Here is a 15,996-nt window from a genome sequence, read left to right on the forward strand (position 1 = left end):
TGAAGAAAAGTTCTAATGCGGTTAGGGCCTCTAGCTGGTTTAACACGACTACCCACATTGTCATAGAAGAATTCCAAGTTCATTCCTCTCTCATCTTCAAGAATCATATTGTGTAGGATAACACAGCATGTCATAATATTTTTCAAGGTTTTCTTATCCTAAAAACGAGCAGGACCACGGACAATGTCAAACCTAGATTGCAAAACACCGAATGCTCTTTCAATGTCTTTTCGGGCTGCCTCTTGCACCCTTGCAAATTCACATTGCTTTTTAGTTTTGGGTTCTTTGATGCTTTTGACAAATGTGCACCAAGGAGGGTATATACCATTAGCAAGATAGTACCCCTTTGTGTATTCATGCCCATTGATAGTGTAGTTGCAAGCAGGAGCATCACCACTGGCAAGCCTAGCAAACAAATGAGACCGTTGCAACACATTGATATCATTGAGAGTGCCCGGCATACCAAAAAAGCAATGCCAAATCCATAAATCCTCGGATGCTACGGCCTCAAGCACAATTGTTGCATCACGAGACTTGCCACAATACATTCCTTGTCATGCCTTGGGGCAATTTTTCCAAGTCCAATGCATACAATCAATGCTACCTAGCATGCCAGGCCAACCTCTCCTCTCATTAGTTGCCATCAATTTCTTTGTGTCATCTTCGTTGGGTGCCCGAAGATTCTCAAGACCAAAGAGACGGATGATCACCTTTGCAAATCTACGCACAGACTCAATTGTAGTATCTTCACCAATGTGAAGGTACTCATCGGCACGGTCAGCCGAAACACCATATGCAATCACCCGCATTGCCGCGGAGAGTTTTTGATATGCACTAAATCCCTTTAAGCCCGCAGCATTTCTTCTTTGAGTAAAATACCGGCAATTTGCCTCGCAAGCTTGAACAATTTTGACAAAGAGGGATTGGCGCATTCGGTACCTTCTCCGGAAGAGGTGCGGTGGATACCTTGGATTCTCCGCGAAGTAGTCTTGCATCAACATCTCGTTCCCAAGATGACGATTCCGGGGAATGCAAAGACGCCCGACGGTCGATCCTCGCCTCCTCTTCCGGTTCTCGTCTTCGTGCTCCTTCACGGCAAGTGCCATGACCAACGTTTGCTACCGAAAGTTCGCAAGCATGGTCTCAACATCCGAGTCGTCCGAATCGGACGAATCAGAGAGCAAGAACTTCTCGCACGGGCTCAACTCCATCTACATGCGCACCGGCGCGTCAAATTAACTAAACCTAGATTGCAAAAATCACAACAAAACGCACTAACCGGTGGCGGACGCGGCGGGTGATCCCGGGCGACGACGAGGAGGCGGGCACGACGGCGGTCAATCCCCGGTGGCGGCAGCGATGAGGGCGGCTCTTCTCACCGGATCGGGGGGGGGGCAGTGCAGCATCTCGGGGCGGGAGGGTGTGGGCGGCCCCGCGGACCGACTCCGCCCGCAGATTTGGCCGGAAATCGCCGGCGGCGGGCGGGCGGAAGCAAGAGCGGTCGGCGGCGGAAGGAGGGGGGAAAGCGCGCGGGCTGAAATGTCCGTCCCGCCAACTGCTTCTCTGTGATGCAGGGCACCGCAGCCGCGAGGGAGAAACCCGCGTATTCCCGAGTTGGGGTCGGAATTTTGCAGCGCCCCTCAAAAAATTTTGCGGGTCGGGGCGGGATGCGGGGTCAGATCGGGCAGGTTTTTCCGCCCCTACCCGCATTTTGACGGTTATTTTGCGGGTCGGGGGCGGATGCGGGGTCTGCTAGAGTTGCTCTAATAACATACCGAGAGAGTAACGACCGTTCGTTCGATCTTATTACGTCAAAATTGCCACTGCCTAGTCCCACACCAGAAACATGCCCGATGGAAAAAACAGACAGATGAGGCTGGCACTCGATCCCCTCCCTCCCGCACTCGACCACAGGACTCTCACTCCCGCCTAGGGTTCCTCCAGCGAACCCGCCGCCGCCGTCGGGCCTCTGCTCCTCGACGCCCCCAGCTCCGGCGACTTGGCCGGCGGGTAGGCCTGCATCTCCCGCCCCAGCTGCCTCTGGCGCTTTCCCTCCCTCCCCCGGTGTCCAGCAGCAGCTCCTGGCCCGGTCCGGCCAGGGCTCCACTCAAGTGGACGGCGCCCACTCTGGCCAACGTGCTACTCCGGCGAAGGACCCCCGCTCCCCCTCCCCTCCTCCCTGGTCGTGAGCCCGAGCATCAGCTAGGAGCTCCTTTGATTTTGATTTTGCAAAATTTTCATGTAGATTTGCTATGAGCTGTTGCTGATGTGTGTTGTTTTCATCTTGATTTGCTACGAGTACGAGGTGTTGCTCATATATGGCAGAACTAATTTTGATATGGATGTGCTGATTGTGCCAAGTATAAGTACAAGATTGTTGCCCTCTGGATGATATCATTGTATTTGCATAGAAAGCAATATCTAGTTGTTGTTTGTACCACATATTAATTCTTCTAATTCTTTTTTATTGACATCATGAATAATAGATGAAAGCATCGGCATATTGTATTGTCTGGAAGTCGAATTTACATTCATATGGGTATCAAAATGATAAAAAAAAATATGATATCATTTAATCCAAACAACAATATAGTTCAAGGGCATTACAGACTTTTCCCCGACCATACGGCAGATAAGCTGACAAAACAGACATGGAAAAGAACTGGCTAGCTTATTATCTGGAGCTTATTTCCACATGAGCTTATTCTAACAGGTTCTTATTTCCACAGCATAGCTCAAAAGAACTGGCCCTAATATGGGATCTGTGTAACCGTAACAAAACTATATGCTCCTCTCTTACTTAATGGATGAGGCAAAGCTTATGACTCTGTTTCAAAAAAACATACTCATCTTATCAATAAATCTAACATAACTAGTTGGTTATTCTTTGTGAATCAGGTATAGGGAGAATACGTGGAGCGCCTAGGAAAAAGTGTCAATGAATATATGTAGATTAAAAATGAATGAAAAATAGCATGCAAGAATAAAATAATTTTAAAAAAATATCGTCTAGTTGATAAGTAAATAGAGTGTGGCTCCAATTTTGGTACAAATAAAAAGGAATGAGCTTAACTTTCTAACTGGAACGATTCTCTGCCCTATCTTATAATGTTAAAAACAGATGAGTGGATGCAGGAAATGGTTGGGTTTTCTTATGAGCAAACTTTTTTTAGAAATCTTAATTATGGATTTAATCAGGCTGTTATGGGTTGAATGTGTAAAAGAAGTAGTATACTGATAAGAAGAAGTGTCGAGCTCCATGGACCTCGTATTTTTTTTTTTGAAGTTTCAAAAAATTCTAGAAAACAAATCACATTGCAATACAGATGTATAATGCACGTGTGCAAATTTTCATGAGAAAATGCATCGACGCACGAGGTACACAAAAATGAAAAAAATTGTGATTTTGACAGTGAACATTCTGTGGACTGTTCACTGTTAAAACCAACAATTTTCACTTTCATGTATAGCTCGCGTGCCAATATTTTTTTCTCATGAAAATTTACACACTTGTAGTACATCCATATGTCAGTGTGGAACTGTTTTCCAGAATCTGATGAAATTTTGAAATGTGTCTTTTTGAATGTTTCAAAAAAGGGCTCCATGGAGCTTGACCACTGCGCTCGTAGTCCAAAGTAGGGATTGTGCTGCAAAAATAAATAAATAAATGTTCTGTTCTCTTTTGTAGTTAAAGACGTGATCTAATTAGGTAGGGAAATGAGCTGAGAAAAAGATCCATGAACTAGATCCCCTTTTTGTTTCAGGGTTTGCATCGAAATGCAACACCCTGTTCTGAACGTATTGCTCTATGTACCGTCATTTGGTAATTAAACTGGCAAGCCCAAGCGTTTCTTGTTCACTTCCTAATAAAAGGTTTGATGGTACGTTTTCTCTAACCTCGTAAATATTTTGGAGCATAGGTAATATGTTACTGCACCTCAAAAAAAAGGTAATATGTTACTTTGCAGATAAAAGGTGCTTATAAGCTTACTGAAAAAAACAGGGAAATATTTTGCAGCCTTTTCAAAAGATGAGGAATAGTCCCGACAGCCCATCATGCACGAGCGGAACAACAGCAAAAGATCACGGGCAGACAGCTCCCATCCACCAACCCACGTCCTACGGAACATCAACTGCACAAAAATAGAAGTGCATCTCCCGTGGGCTCTTGCCTCAACCATCATGGCTACTAATTCAAGGGAAGACCAGAGTTATAATTCACTAAAATTATTAATCCGGATGCATCAAAATGTCACTTAAGAGTTCCAAACCGTTTACAACTTATTTTCTGCGTCCAAACATTATTGCCAAATTTTTCTGCGTCCAAACAACCGTTTACAGAATGTCTTGTCCAAGGAGAGCAATGGTTCAGTGCGACAGATCCTATGATGTTTATTACGAAATACAACCCACACAGGCATCTAGAGTTACATGCTCGGGTACAGGAGGGGTGTACACATACTTACACGAATCTGTAAGCTAAAAGAGGTAAAAGAGACCAACACTAGAACTGACGCTGGCAGCTACAAAGAAAACAAGAGAGCTAAATTTTACATCTTCGTTTCTATCTCTGTCCCCAGGGGGCGCCACCTAGATTCCCAGCTTGGGCGCTGCTACCATTAGGCATTATCACACCACCATACTGGGGTGCTGGAACAGCAGAGCCGGCGGCGGCCGGCCCACCCTGCTGCGCCGTCGCCGGCCACCAGGCACTAGGCTGCTGCTGCCATGTTTGCGAAGGCTGAAGCTGCTGCTGGACCAAAGGGAGCTGCTGCTGGCTACTAAGGCTGTACTGCATTGCAACCTGGGGAAGGAGAGGCTGCATTGCATTTGGGTTGTACTGCTGGTACGCATGGTGGATCTGCTGCATGGGCGGCAGTGGTGGTGGTGGTGGGAGTGGTTGCTGCGGGGTGGGTGTAAATGGAGGCGGCTGCCTACTTTGCTGGATGGGGTTCCACTCTGGTATATCATCGTCGTCGTCGTCGTCAGCCCACGGACGCGATTCAACAGATGATCTTTTACCATACTTCTGAACCAATTCCCTCATTTGCTCGACTGGGCGAGCAGAGGTCGGTGGTACATGCCGTTGGCCCTTGAAGGCATGCGTCGTTACATTAGCAGCGGGGTTAACAAAATTAAATTCGGGGAGATCGTCTTCATCCCTGCGCGCAACAACGCCAGGCCCAAAACCTGGGGGCACATCGTCATCGGTTACATCCTCCTCTTGGTGCTGGTGGTGGCGCTGGTTGGGAAAACCTGGTGGCACGCCGTGAGAGTTCTGGGGCGCGGAGGGCCTATGGGCCGAAGTAGAACCGGTAACCTGGGGTTTCCTTGGGGCTGACTGCCTCTTGGAACCATCATGCCTCTGATGGGAGGACACCCTAGGAACGCTGGGTCTCCGCCAGACGACGATTCCAATTATCGACGTTTCTGCCACAGCGAGACCACCCAAGTGCTCCTTTGGCAGGTGCTGGGAGAGAATCTCCACAGTTTTCCCTTGAGGAGGGCACAGGTACAGCTCCAGTCCATCTGCAGGCTCAGCTAGTCCCACTCTCTCATCTGCAATATATGAATCAATTGTCTGCAAAAGAACGAGCCAATTTAGTGAAAACAATCATCAAAACTCTGGTAAGCTCATGATGGGTGATCTGACTTAGAAAAGGAACCTGCGAGAGTTGTTGGCGGCCACTCTCCGACGAACCCTCCTTCCAGCACAGCTCCGTTACCTATAGAAGTAGCAGTACAGGTACTTAAAACAGATGGAACGGATTCTCGATGGCGGAACAGAGAATTAAATGCAGCACAGGACACATAATTTAACTATGTGCATGTAGACATAAGCAGTACAAGTGGAAATACAATCCTAGAAGGAATACAACACTATTATTTGCAGTTCTTGCGCTATCTAGTGAAATAATTCAATTGGGCAGTACCAATCTAATTGCATAATGGTAACAATTACAAGTACATATACTGTTCTGATTCAAAATATATTCACCAGCTAGCTTGAGAAGTACACACATTATCAAGTAAGTACAGATATAGATTTCTTAAGCACCTGCTAGGAAAAATTTCTGGCGACTAGCATAAAAGTACCAACACACCTGCACATGTCCCTGCCTCTAAACAACAGTGTATCTAGATATTATGAAAATCTCAAAAAACATGACAGATGCCATTGTACTAGTATTGCTTTTTGAAATATTGCCAGTTTAGGACCCACCCATTCAAGGTAGAAACTTTAGAGGAATTTTATAAAAATCTGAGGCTATTTTCCTCCAAAATTCTGAGCTCTGGACACGAGAGGGATCAAAACATCTATTCTCATCACTGATTTCATTTTTCTTTTACCAGATGGACATATGCCATTGACCTCTAATGAGCGTGTGATTATAACATGGAGAGTTATCTAGCATCCACAACATATTGGAAAGTAGCCAGCATAAATGTGTAAAACCATAATCATTCCAGTAAGAACATCATCTAGAAACAAATTATGCATTCAAAACAGAATTACCATTATAGCGCGGCTCCTAGATTTGGGAAGTTGTTCGAGAAAATCTTGAAAAGCACTAAGTTTAACTCTCCCCTTGATTTCAATTAAGCTACTCCATTCTTTCCCAGATGGCTTTTCACCACTGTACAAGAGAAATTTCAAGATATGTCAGAACCAATACAAATATTAAGTACCGAATAAGGTCACATGTAGCCAAAAAGCAGTCCATATTCATTAATTTAGGAGCTAACGCTCACATTTATCCTCTCATTCATGCAGATCATGCGCAATAATTTAACTTCCACATGTGAGACGGTGAGAGACTCAGCAACTGGTGCCCCCCTTAATTGTACTAGCAAGTAGCATGTGCTTCGCATGTTAAACATTTGCTTTCACAACTGTTTGCCACTTAGCATAACTACGTAAATTAGAAACATGCCATCAAAAAATTGCCCGAGTATAATAATTTGACATAGCATATTTGCATGTAGTGTTTTCATTTGTTCTTTTTCACCAGCCTTATTTTTTTCTTACTCCTTTAGGAAGTCCGAACATCTTTTAATCAGGAATCGCAGCCATTCTTGGTAGACAGGAATTCGTTGGTACAGGCCCAAACTAAACTGCACATAAGCATAAGTGCATAACTATTTGCAAGATGAATATAAGCCCAGTGCTCAATAATGCATTCTCACTTACAAAAAAACCATTTCATTCTTCAGTTAGAATCACTAATACCGCATGGTTGGGGGGAAAGGGCAACGGAAGGTGAACATTCGAGAGAATGGTTCAGAAGCCGGCTGAAGACCACTACGGTCCGATAAAAGTGTAGATGGTGAGGTAAATCCTTTTTCGGAAACTCATGAACTACATAGTGGTATAGAAGCTGTCCCATTTCAGTAACATATAGTATTACCTAATTGAGTGGATTTCCACCCGTGCCATTAGAAAACTGAAGGCCAGATCAAACAAGTTCAAGAATGCAACATACAGAATGATCACTAAAGGAAAATTAAAAGGCGTTTTAAGATGATGAAAATGAAGAGGGAATGTGATTAGATCAACAGGACAAGCTAAGTTGGTAACAACCAAACAATTCTCCAATGAAACAAACCTTTTGAAAATGGCAACAACATTCGTGAGTGACGATAGAGTAAGCTGAATCGCACCCTCCCATATACTCTCACGAATCATAGGACCAGCAGTTGTCTTATGGTTCACAGTCGAAACAGGATTCGACATATTAGCACTAGCAGCAGCAGGTTCTTTAGATTCGACTTTCTCAGGGGAGGATTTGATTAACTCTCCATCGCGCGGCACATCAGGAACCAACTCTGAACCAACCTTCTGCTTGGGTGATTCTGACTTCTGTTTGGGTGATTCTGACTTGGACTCCGATTTACCCTGTAAAGCCGGCACATCTGATTCAGATCTGGCCTTCTTTTGTGCAGACTGCTTATCTTCTGTCTCAGGAAGTTTCTCAGATTCTAAGGTGGAGCTAGGTTCATCAGAATCACTGAGATCTTTTTGCGGTGTCCCAGCTGATAAATTTTCAAAAGGTGGTTCAGAATCTAACCCCAGCATGAATTCATCTAGCGAAGGAATTGGTGGAAGATTCTCTGCGTCTTTCAAGTCATCGACCATAAGTTCATCAATAAGATCTGCTTTCTCATTTTCAATATATTCAACATTGCCTGATGAATCATTGTCACCTGTCCCACCATCCTCATCTTGTGACATGCCATCAGAACCCTTGTCCTTAACTTCTACACCAGTTTTATCATCCATACTTGTTTCATCATTGGTTTTTGTTTCACTTTCAACAGCTTTTGGTGGAACATGAGATAGAACATTACCCCCAAGCTCAACCTCCACTGAAATACCATCAGTTTCTTCTATTTCAACTTGGAACTCTCCTTTGTGTGTTTTCCTCACTAAACGCCTGACATCAACTTCAGTGTTAGGAAGGACAACCATTTTTTCATGTTCTTCGGCTTTAGCCAACCGCCACTCTGAGAGCTCTTTGGAAGCAAGTTCCTCCGCAGTCATTGAACAAAGGCGATCGGGTGCAAGTTCTCCAGATATGACCCTCGACCTTAACTCAGGGTTGCCTTTATCTTTTAGATTAAACAGAAGAGATCTGCCTCTCTCCTTGTACTTCTTGTTCACTCCACCAAACAGTTTAAAGAGTTCCTCTTCAATTCTAAATGCCAAGCTTTCAGCCTTCTGGATCATACTAGCCTTATCTGTTGCTGCCTTGTCTGTAGACTTTATTCTTTTTGATTCAGACTCTGTCAAATTGCCTGTAACCCCAGGCTCAATATCAGAAGCCCTGTCCCTCTTCAAATTAGGTTGTGTCACAGGTTCAGGCATCCCAGCAGCAAAATCAGAAACCCAACAAAGGCCATGACCTTGCAAGAGTTCATCTGTGACAACCATACTTTGGCCTAATACTTCATCTTCTGAAGGAAGGTGCTTTAGTTGTTGCTGTTTATCATCATTTGTGCTTGTGATCATGTCTGATGCTATGCCACAGCCTAACTTCTTATCTCCCTCGCATTTCTTAGCAACATCAGCATTGTCTGCCTCTGAATTGGTTGTACTCGCATCCTTGGATGTGGTCATCACTGTATCCTGCACTTCATCTCCCTCCACCTTCTTCTGGTCTGCTGACCCATCAGACTGAAGGTTCTGTGCAGATTGTTTCTTATCCTGCTGGTCAGAATCCATTACGAGTGCAGCAGAAAGTGACTCCCTGAACTTTGATCTCACAGATTCAAACTGCTGAGGCTGAGCCTTTGATGGTAGTTCTTTCTGTGCAGGACGCTTGGTAGATAATGCAGATTTCATCATCTGAACCTTTGGAGAAGCAACACTTTTCTTTCCCGCAACAGATGGCGACAGCTGTGATCCAGTCATTGCTGGCAAAGATGTTTGAACATTCAGCACCTGCTGCGGCGGCCTCAATGATACTCTGCTTACAGATATAGGATGTGAAGTCTCTGGCCTGGAAGCACCAGCTTGGGCAGCTTGTTGACTCATAGGGACAATATAATATGAACTGACAGGTACCGAAGCTCCCGTAGAGAACATTGGCTGTGCACCCCAGCCAGCAGATAGGGGAGGATAGAATGCAGTGGGATACCCGGTCTGAGTAGGTTGGATATTTGAAGAGGGGAGTGCTTGAGATCCCATGCTAGCTGACATGGGTTCCTGGCCCTGCTTTGATAACTCCATTGTGCAGCCTCTTTTCAGAGCTCCAAGACATAAGAATGAGAATAATCAGTTGATGAAGCATAAAAGTATGAATGATGAAATGAAACGAAACTCCTGCACTAATTCACAAGTGGCCTATGCTGTGTTGTTGCCAATCAAATGAACAGGACCTAAGTTCTACAATAGACTAAACATGATGTTCTACTCTCTGTGTTGTTTGTAGAGATGAAAAACAGGACACTCATATACTATTTGTCATGAGATGCACACGTGCGCGTTCAATTCTAACTGCTCATCTTATAAGGAAAATTTCAGTCTCTTGTCTACAAACTAGAAACCCATACAGAAGCACTCCAACAGCTTTTCTACATCAAAATCACAGCATACATATATACATATAAGAGCCCCAAAATCACATAGTACTCCACTAGCAAGGGACAATCACGCGTGCTTCAAGCAACCAAACCCAATCCAGCTGACGAGTTTCCACAGCTAGTACGTACTACCAAATCATGGTAGGGTTCAGCGGCAGATGCAAAAAAATATATAGTTTAGGTTTAGGGTCTACCGTCTATGCATACCTTGGGATTGGCCGGGGCGGGGAGGAGGGGATCCGTCGACGACGCGGTACCACAGCTCGCCGCCGCGGTCGCTCTTCGTGCTCGCCCCTCGCCTTCGTCTCAGGCCGCGCCGCTCGATTCACGCCAGCATGCCGCCGCGACCGGCCGCAGGAGGAGGGAGGGAGGGAGGCGGGAGCGGGCGCCCCTTGACCGGCCGAAGCAGGACGAGGGCCGGTGGAGGGAGGTGGGGTTGGGGTCGCTGGCTTGGTGCGCCGCCGCCGCCGCCTGCGGTTGGGAGGGGAAACGGAGAGGGGGGATAGGAGTGGAGGAGGGGATGGGGGTGGGGTAGATGGGTGGGTGGGTTACGAACTTACGATACGACGACTCGTGTCACGTGAGGCGCCTCTGCTCTGGCTCTGCTCGACCTCGGCTGCTGGTTGGGTCCGGCCACGTCATCTCAACCAACCAGACAATAACTCGGATTTTCAGATCATAAAATGTTGCAGATCGGGCTCATTTGATTCGCAGCAAATTCATAAGATTTTTTATTTTACACTCAAAGGAATTCATATGATTTTTAGAGGAGCTTAGGGGATATGTTCCCCTCCGTTTTTATTAATTCTGCATGTTACATCTGACTAAAGTCATAGTACTTGATAAAGTTTGACCAAATTTTATATAAATCAGTATGAACATTTACAATAATATAAATCTATATGATGTGAAAGTGCATTCAATAATGAGTGTAATGGCGTTGATTTGCTATTGTGTATGTTTTCTTTTTGTAAAACAACTATAAATGGTTCGGGGATGTAGGATTATCAATTTCGCAATGCACTATGTTTTGGGGGTAAATTTTTCTTCCACTCAAATATCTTGTTATAGTTTCATTTGTTTTTCTGTAACGTCAAACACTCTTGATGCAAATTTATGTGTTTTCGAGTCGGGTAGGATTTTTTACACGGATATCATGTACTTCCTTTATAGACTAATATAAAAATCGCTTAGATCACATTCAATAGGATATGACACTTCAATCTTGCGGGTTTTTTTTTTCTATTCATAAGTTCCGAGGACCATGTGAATCAAAGAAGTTCTTAGGTTTGATTACTTTATCTTTTTTTTCATTGTGATCGTATTCGCCCGGTATACATGTTCTTCTAGCGATCAATGGAACTCCATTTTTATTTGCATGCATGTGATGCTCGTTCAGTAGGTAATAATAAGGCTGGTAGCAGATTCTATAGTGTCACCCCGGAATTGAAGGAAGTTGAGGAACTCTTGAGCCCATGAGGAGCAGGAAAAGAAACTCATGTATAGAGGTTTAGTTTCATATTACACTTTGTTTCCTTCCATTGGACAAAACCATGGTAAGTACTCCAAGTTGTTGACGGTGCAGAAGGTTGTTCATTAAAGGAAGATCGAGAAGGAAGACATCCAAGGCGACGCCACCACCAAGCGCCTGCCATGTGTCGTCGCCGCCGCCACCACGTCACCGACTCCATCACCACCATCGCCAATGCCACCTCCACCACTCCTTCTTCCTTCCCCATCACGGTCTCCATGATGGATCGCAATCACTCTTGAACCTCCTTTTAGTGATATATTTATTTGAGTATTGGTTGGTTATGGATATGACCTAGTACACCAAGATTGAAATAGGGTACTCGTTTATGTATGTGTCTCTTAATGGTTTTATTCACTTTATGGTGAACTTAGTGTTTGAGAAGTCCAATTCACCGGTGTAGTTGAAGACATCCAACTCGCGAGGGCTCACATGAAGTTGATTGGTATTTGTGTGAACTGATAGACCTTACAAGTGATATTCTTTGATATCTTGAGATGAGCACAACTTACATAGGAAGTACTATTGTCCATAAAAATTAATGCCTTTGGTCCACTCTTTGCGGCCTTAATTTCTTCCTTAGATGTGGCAGTATGCGACAGGGAAGAAGAAAATTGAGTTGCCTCAACAGACGGTAGGTTATAGGTAAAGTTATGTGAGGAACTGCCCATGCTTAGTAAATCATTATCACTAACCAAATTATGTGGTAGTGACCCAACTAGCACTGACCCATCATTAGATTAACACATACAAGCGCCACCAACTACTGACCCGTTGCATAAACACCATTTTTGCTCGAGTAAACATTGCCTTAGTTCTCCTTAGTTTATTTCTCGGTTTAGTCATAGTATTCATTTTATGTTTTAGTTAATACATAGTTTAATTCCCTTGTTTACCATTTTCCTAGCAACCGATAGAATAAGCTATTTCTAAACAACGGCTTGGGTGCGAACGTAGCTGCATATGTGACAAAGTAGTTGTGGGGTTGGTAATTGCCTTACTTTATCCATTTAGACTTTGGTATATAAGTTATGCTTAAATTTTTTCATGAATTGTGCTTGTCAACCAGCCATGTGCACTTGCAAGACATTAAGCACCTGCGGAACTTGCTCGTGCGCCTCCCTTGATCAAGTGTTCGGCACAAATGCACATGGGTTGCACAATGATGTCGGTATGCATCAACACAATGAGTATTTTATTACTTACATTGTCCATCGGTTGGAGTGCCTTCTTTGAGTTTAGAAACATGCACCGCGAAAATGAATGTGAGATGATGCTAATTGTTGGAATTTATATGAGACTTTACCCACCTACTAGAGAAACAAATAAGGGCCAAAGAATTTAAATCCAAACCCCTACGATAATTGTTGTGCATAATATTGTCATAAAAGAAGATCAATTCAAAGTTTCTAAATAATGCAAATTGAAACAAGTTCGAGCATTCAGACCTTCTATTTTGCATTTTGATCATAGTTTGGTATGTCTTTGTTTCTCTTGATCCATGGAACTCCAATTTTACTTTGCATGCAACGGTCATTAGCCGGATAGACACATCAAAAACAACATGGGGTATGTTGTCTTCCTAGCTTGTCATGAGCCAAAGCAAAACTACTACTATTGCTCCCTCTAGTTCTCTAAAGTGTATAAACCGCTTTAGATAATCTACGTGGTCGCTATTATCATAAATTAGTATTATGCATGATACTAGTGCATGTTACTCTTCACTACGAGCAACCTAATTATCTACTTCATCATATTTTTTTGGTACAGACACTTAATATGAGCTAATGCATGGGTCGGTCCAGACCTAAGTTCACATCTCACTATGGTCAATTATGGATCAACCCATGAACTCATGTACTATGGGCCCCATAACCAACATAAGGATACCCTTTGAGGTGTCATTAGGTTTCTCAGAAAAGCTCGAGCATGATAATCCAACTATCTTAGGGCTCAATGAGGTCGTGCAGCTCAATAGGTGTGTTATAACCATGTAATTTTGCTTATTTGTTCGACCATCCAAACATCTCTGGCTCTATACAATGTACAGTTGTTCTTACACTTGTGAGCATTGTTTTTCATGTATAAAACTCTTGCTTGAACTAGCTAGGCTAGAGGTTTCCTCCTTTTTCATGCAATTGGTCATTGGGTTTTGTGTTTGCTTGGCGCGACATTATTCTTATAGTGAGCTTTGTTCGAGCCAAACTAGATGAATTTTTTTCTTCAGGGGAGACACAATTGTACATTCACATAGTTATTTCAATGGGGATGACAGAGTTCATGATAAGTGATAAGGCGTGATCTCATTTCTTTTGGCAGATGAAATGAGGTAAACAGAATATATCACATGATTAAGTTGTCGAGCATTTTTGTTCTCCTAGTGAGGTGGGAGCTAGGTATGATCAACATCAAAGTTATGGCCAGGCCGGCCTAGATAGTACGTTTCAGGGAGGGCTTTGGATCCATATCTTTACAAACAAGTGCGTTTCTGATGATAGAGCAGAAATAGTTCATCCAACTTAAAAATCCCAATTTGCCCAGGCTATTGGCAAGATTTGGCATTTGTTGCGTCTTGGTACATGATTTTGAGGTCCATGAAGGGCGTACGTGATTTCATGACTAGGTTCCCTTGGCTCTTTGCAATTGCGGAGGAGCCCAATGCTAAAGTTGCTCATGCTTGGGTTGGGGGTAGATGGTCCCCCGTTTTAAGCAATGATTGAATCTGTTGGACTTTGCAGAAAGGGACAGATTGGTGGGAGCCTTGGTAGGGAAGATCAGTTCCGACGGTCAGGGTACAAGTAGTTGGAAACTTGAGCCTTCAGGCCATTTCTCCACGGGCTCCTTGTACATAGAGATTTCTAATAATTTTGGAGTTTGCGACACCCTTGATATCTAGAAAGTGTCTACCCAGGCTAAAATCAAGATTTCCTAGTGGCGGGTAGCTAGATACCAGATCCCTAGTGGGGATCGGGTCCTTAAGCGCCATGGACTTGGCGATGGCAAGTGTGTGTGATGCAGATGGGATGAAACATGCGACCACATTTCTTTCGTTGTGTAGTGACTCACTTTGTTTGGAGTGTTGTTCGTGGACCGATCATGGCGTCATGGAATTCAACCGGCTTTGATGATTTCCACTCTTTGGTTACCGGAACTCAACGCAATGACCGCAAATTAGCTTGGAAAGCGAACACTGCTCTTTCTTGGTCCTTATGGACAATTAGGAGCAAGCCACTCATTGGGGACTGCAACCATCTAGCTGACCTCATATACAAAATGCTTTCTCTTTTACAGCTATTTTTTGCGAGAAAACTTTCGATCTATTCATCTTCAATCATGGCAATACGACGAACATCAGAAATAATAAAAATTACATCCATATTCATAGACCAACTAGCGACGACTACATCTATTGATGCTCTTGAGTAGACATCGGGAGTTACCTCCGCTTAACCGGCTCCTCACCAGCATGTGCATAAGGGTGGCAGCCTTGCGGAGGGCGACACGTCAAGACGACACAGGCTAGGGCAGCCTTCAGAACGAGACCCACTACAAAAAAAGACACATCCGTGACATTTTGGGCCGAACGAAATTTTTTTCTGTCATACTTATGACACTTCTATGACGATAATTGTGACAAAACCCGGTATCATCATAGATGTGGTGGGCTCCTACTTCTATGACAAAAAATCATGACAGAAAATGGGCTTTTCGTCCTGGGCGGGCCGGAGACGCAGCTGCATGACATTCTTTGGACCGTCCATGACGGAAAAAAACCGTGGTAGAAGCGAGGGCGAGGAAAATATCGGGGTGTTCCCGGTTACGATGCGTGGTCGGGGCCGAGCGATGCACGGAGGTTTGTGCATTTCTCTCGTACACACACGCGCGTGGGTGCGGGGCGTTGGGCTCTAACTGAACCCGAGCGAGGCGTTCGCCTACTGAACCCGAGCGATTGCACTGCAGGCTACGCATTACTGAACCCGAGCGATCGATCGATGGCTGTTAACTGAACCCGATCGAGTGATTCCTTCACTACTGCTGCTAACTGAAGCCGATCGATGTTGCCTCTGGATGAACAGTGAGCGTTGCTGGGGGGGTTTGGATGAATAGTTCTCGGTGGGGGTGGATGAACAGGACCCCGTGGTGTTGCCTCTGGATGAACAGGACCCCGATCGATCGAGCCGGTTGGGGCTGGATGAACAGGACCCCGTGGAGGGCTGGATGAACAGGACGACCCCGTGGAGGGCTGGATGAGTAGTAGACGGTGGAGGGTTGGATGAACAGTAGCCCGTGAAGGGGTGGTTGAACAGGAGCCCGTGGAGAGGGCTGGTTGAACAGTAGCCGGTGGAGTAGCACGCGGTGGAGGCTGGATGAACAGGAGGCCC

General features: G+C 44.6%; 1 protein-coding gene across 2 annotated transcripts; it reads right to left on the bottom strand.

The window, feature by feature from the left end:
* Window positions 1–4,211: 4,211 nt before the first annotated feature.
* Window positions 4,212–10,656, bottom strand: LOC109779615 (uncharacterized). 2 transcript variants are annotated; one of them, XM_020338252.4, is made up of 5 exons: window positions 10,291–10,656; window positions 7,608–9,740; window positions 6,518–6,638; window positions 5,667–5,726; window positions 4,212–5,581 (listed from the first exon to the last, which is right to left on the bottom strand). In XM_020338252.4, exons 2-5 carry the CDS (start codon window positions 9,728–9,730, stop codon window positions 4,565–4,567), a joined length of 3,321 nt encoding a protein of 1,106 aa, XP_020193841.1. In that variant the 5' UTR covers window positions 9,731–9,740; window positions 10,291–10,656; the 3' UTR covers window positions 4,212–4,564. The 2 variants fall into 2 exon arrangements, with proteins under 2 accessions (XP_020193841.1, XP_020193840.1); XM_020338251.4 differs by having other exon boundaries at window positions 7,608–9,750.
* Window positions 10,657–15,996: the final 5,340 nt, after the last annotated feature.

This window comes from Aegilops tauschii, chromosome 6 (assembly GCF_002575655.3).
Source record: "Aegilops tauschii subsp. strangulata cultivar AL8/78 chromosome 6, Aet v6.0, whole genome shotgun sequence".
Taxonomy (NCBI): Eukaryota; Viridiplantae; Streptophyta; class Magnoliopsida; order Poales; family Poaceae; genus Aegilops; species Aegilops tauschii.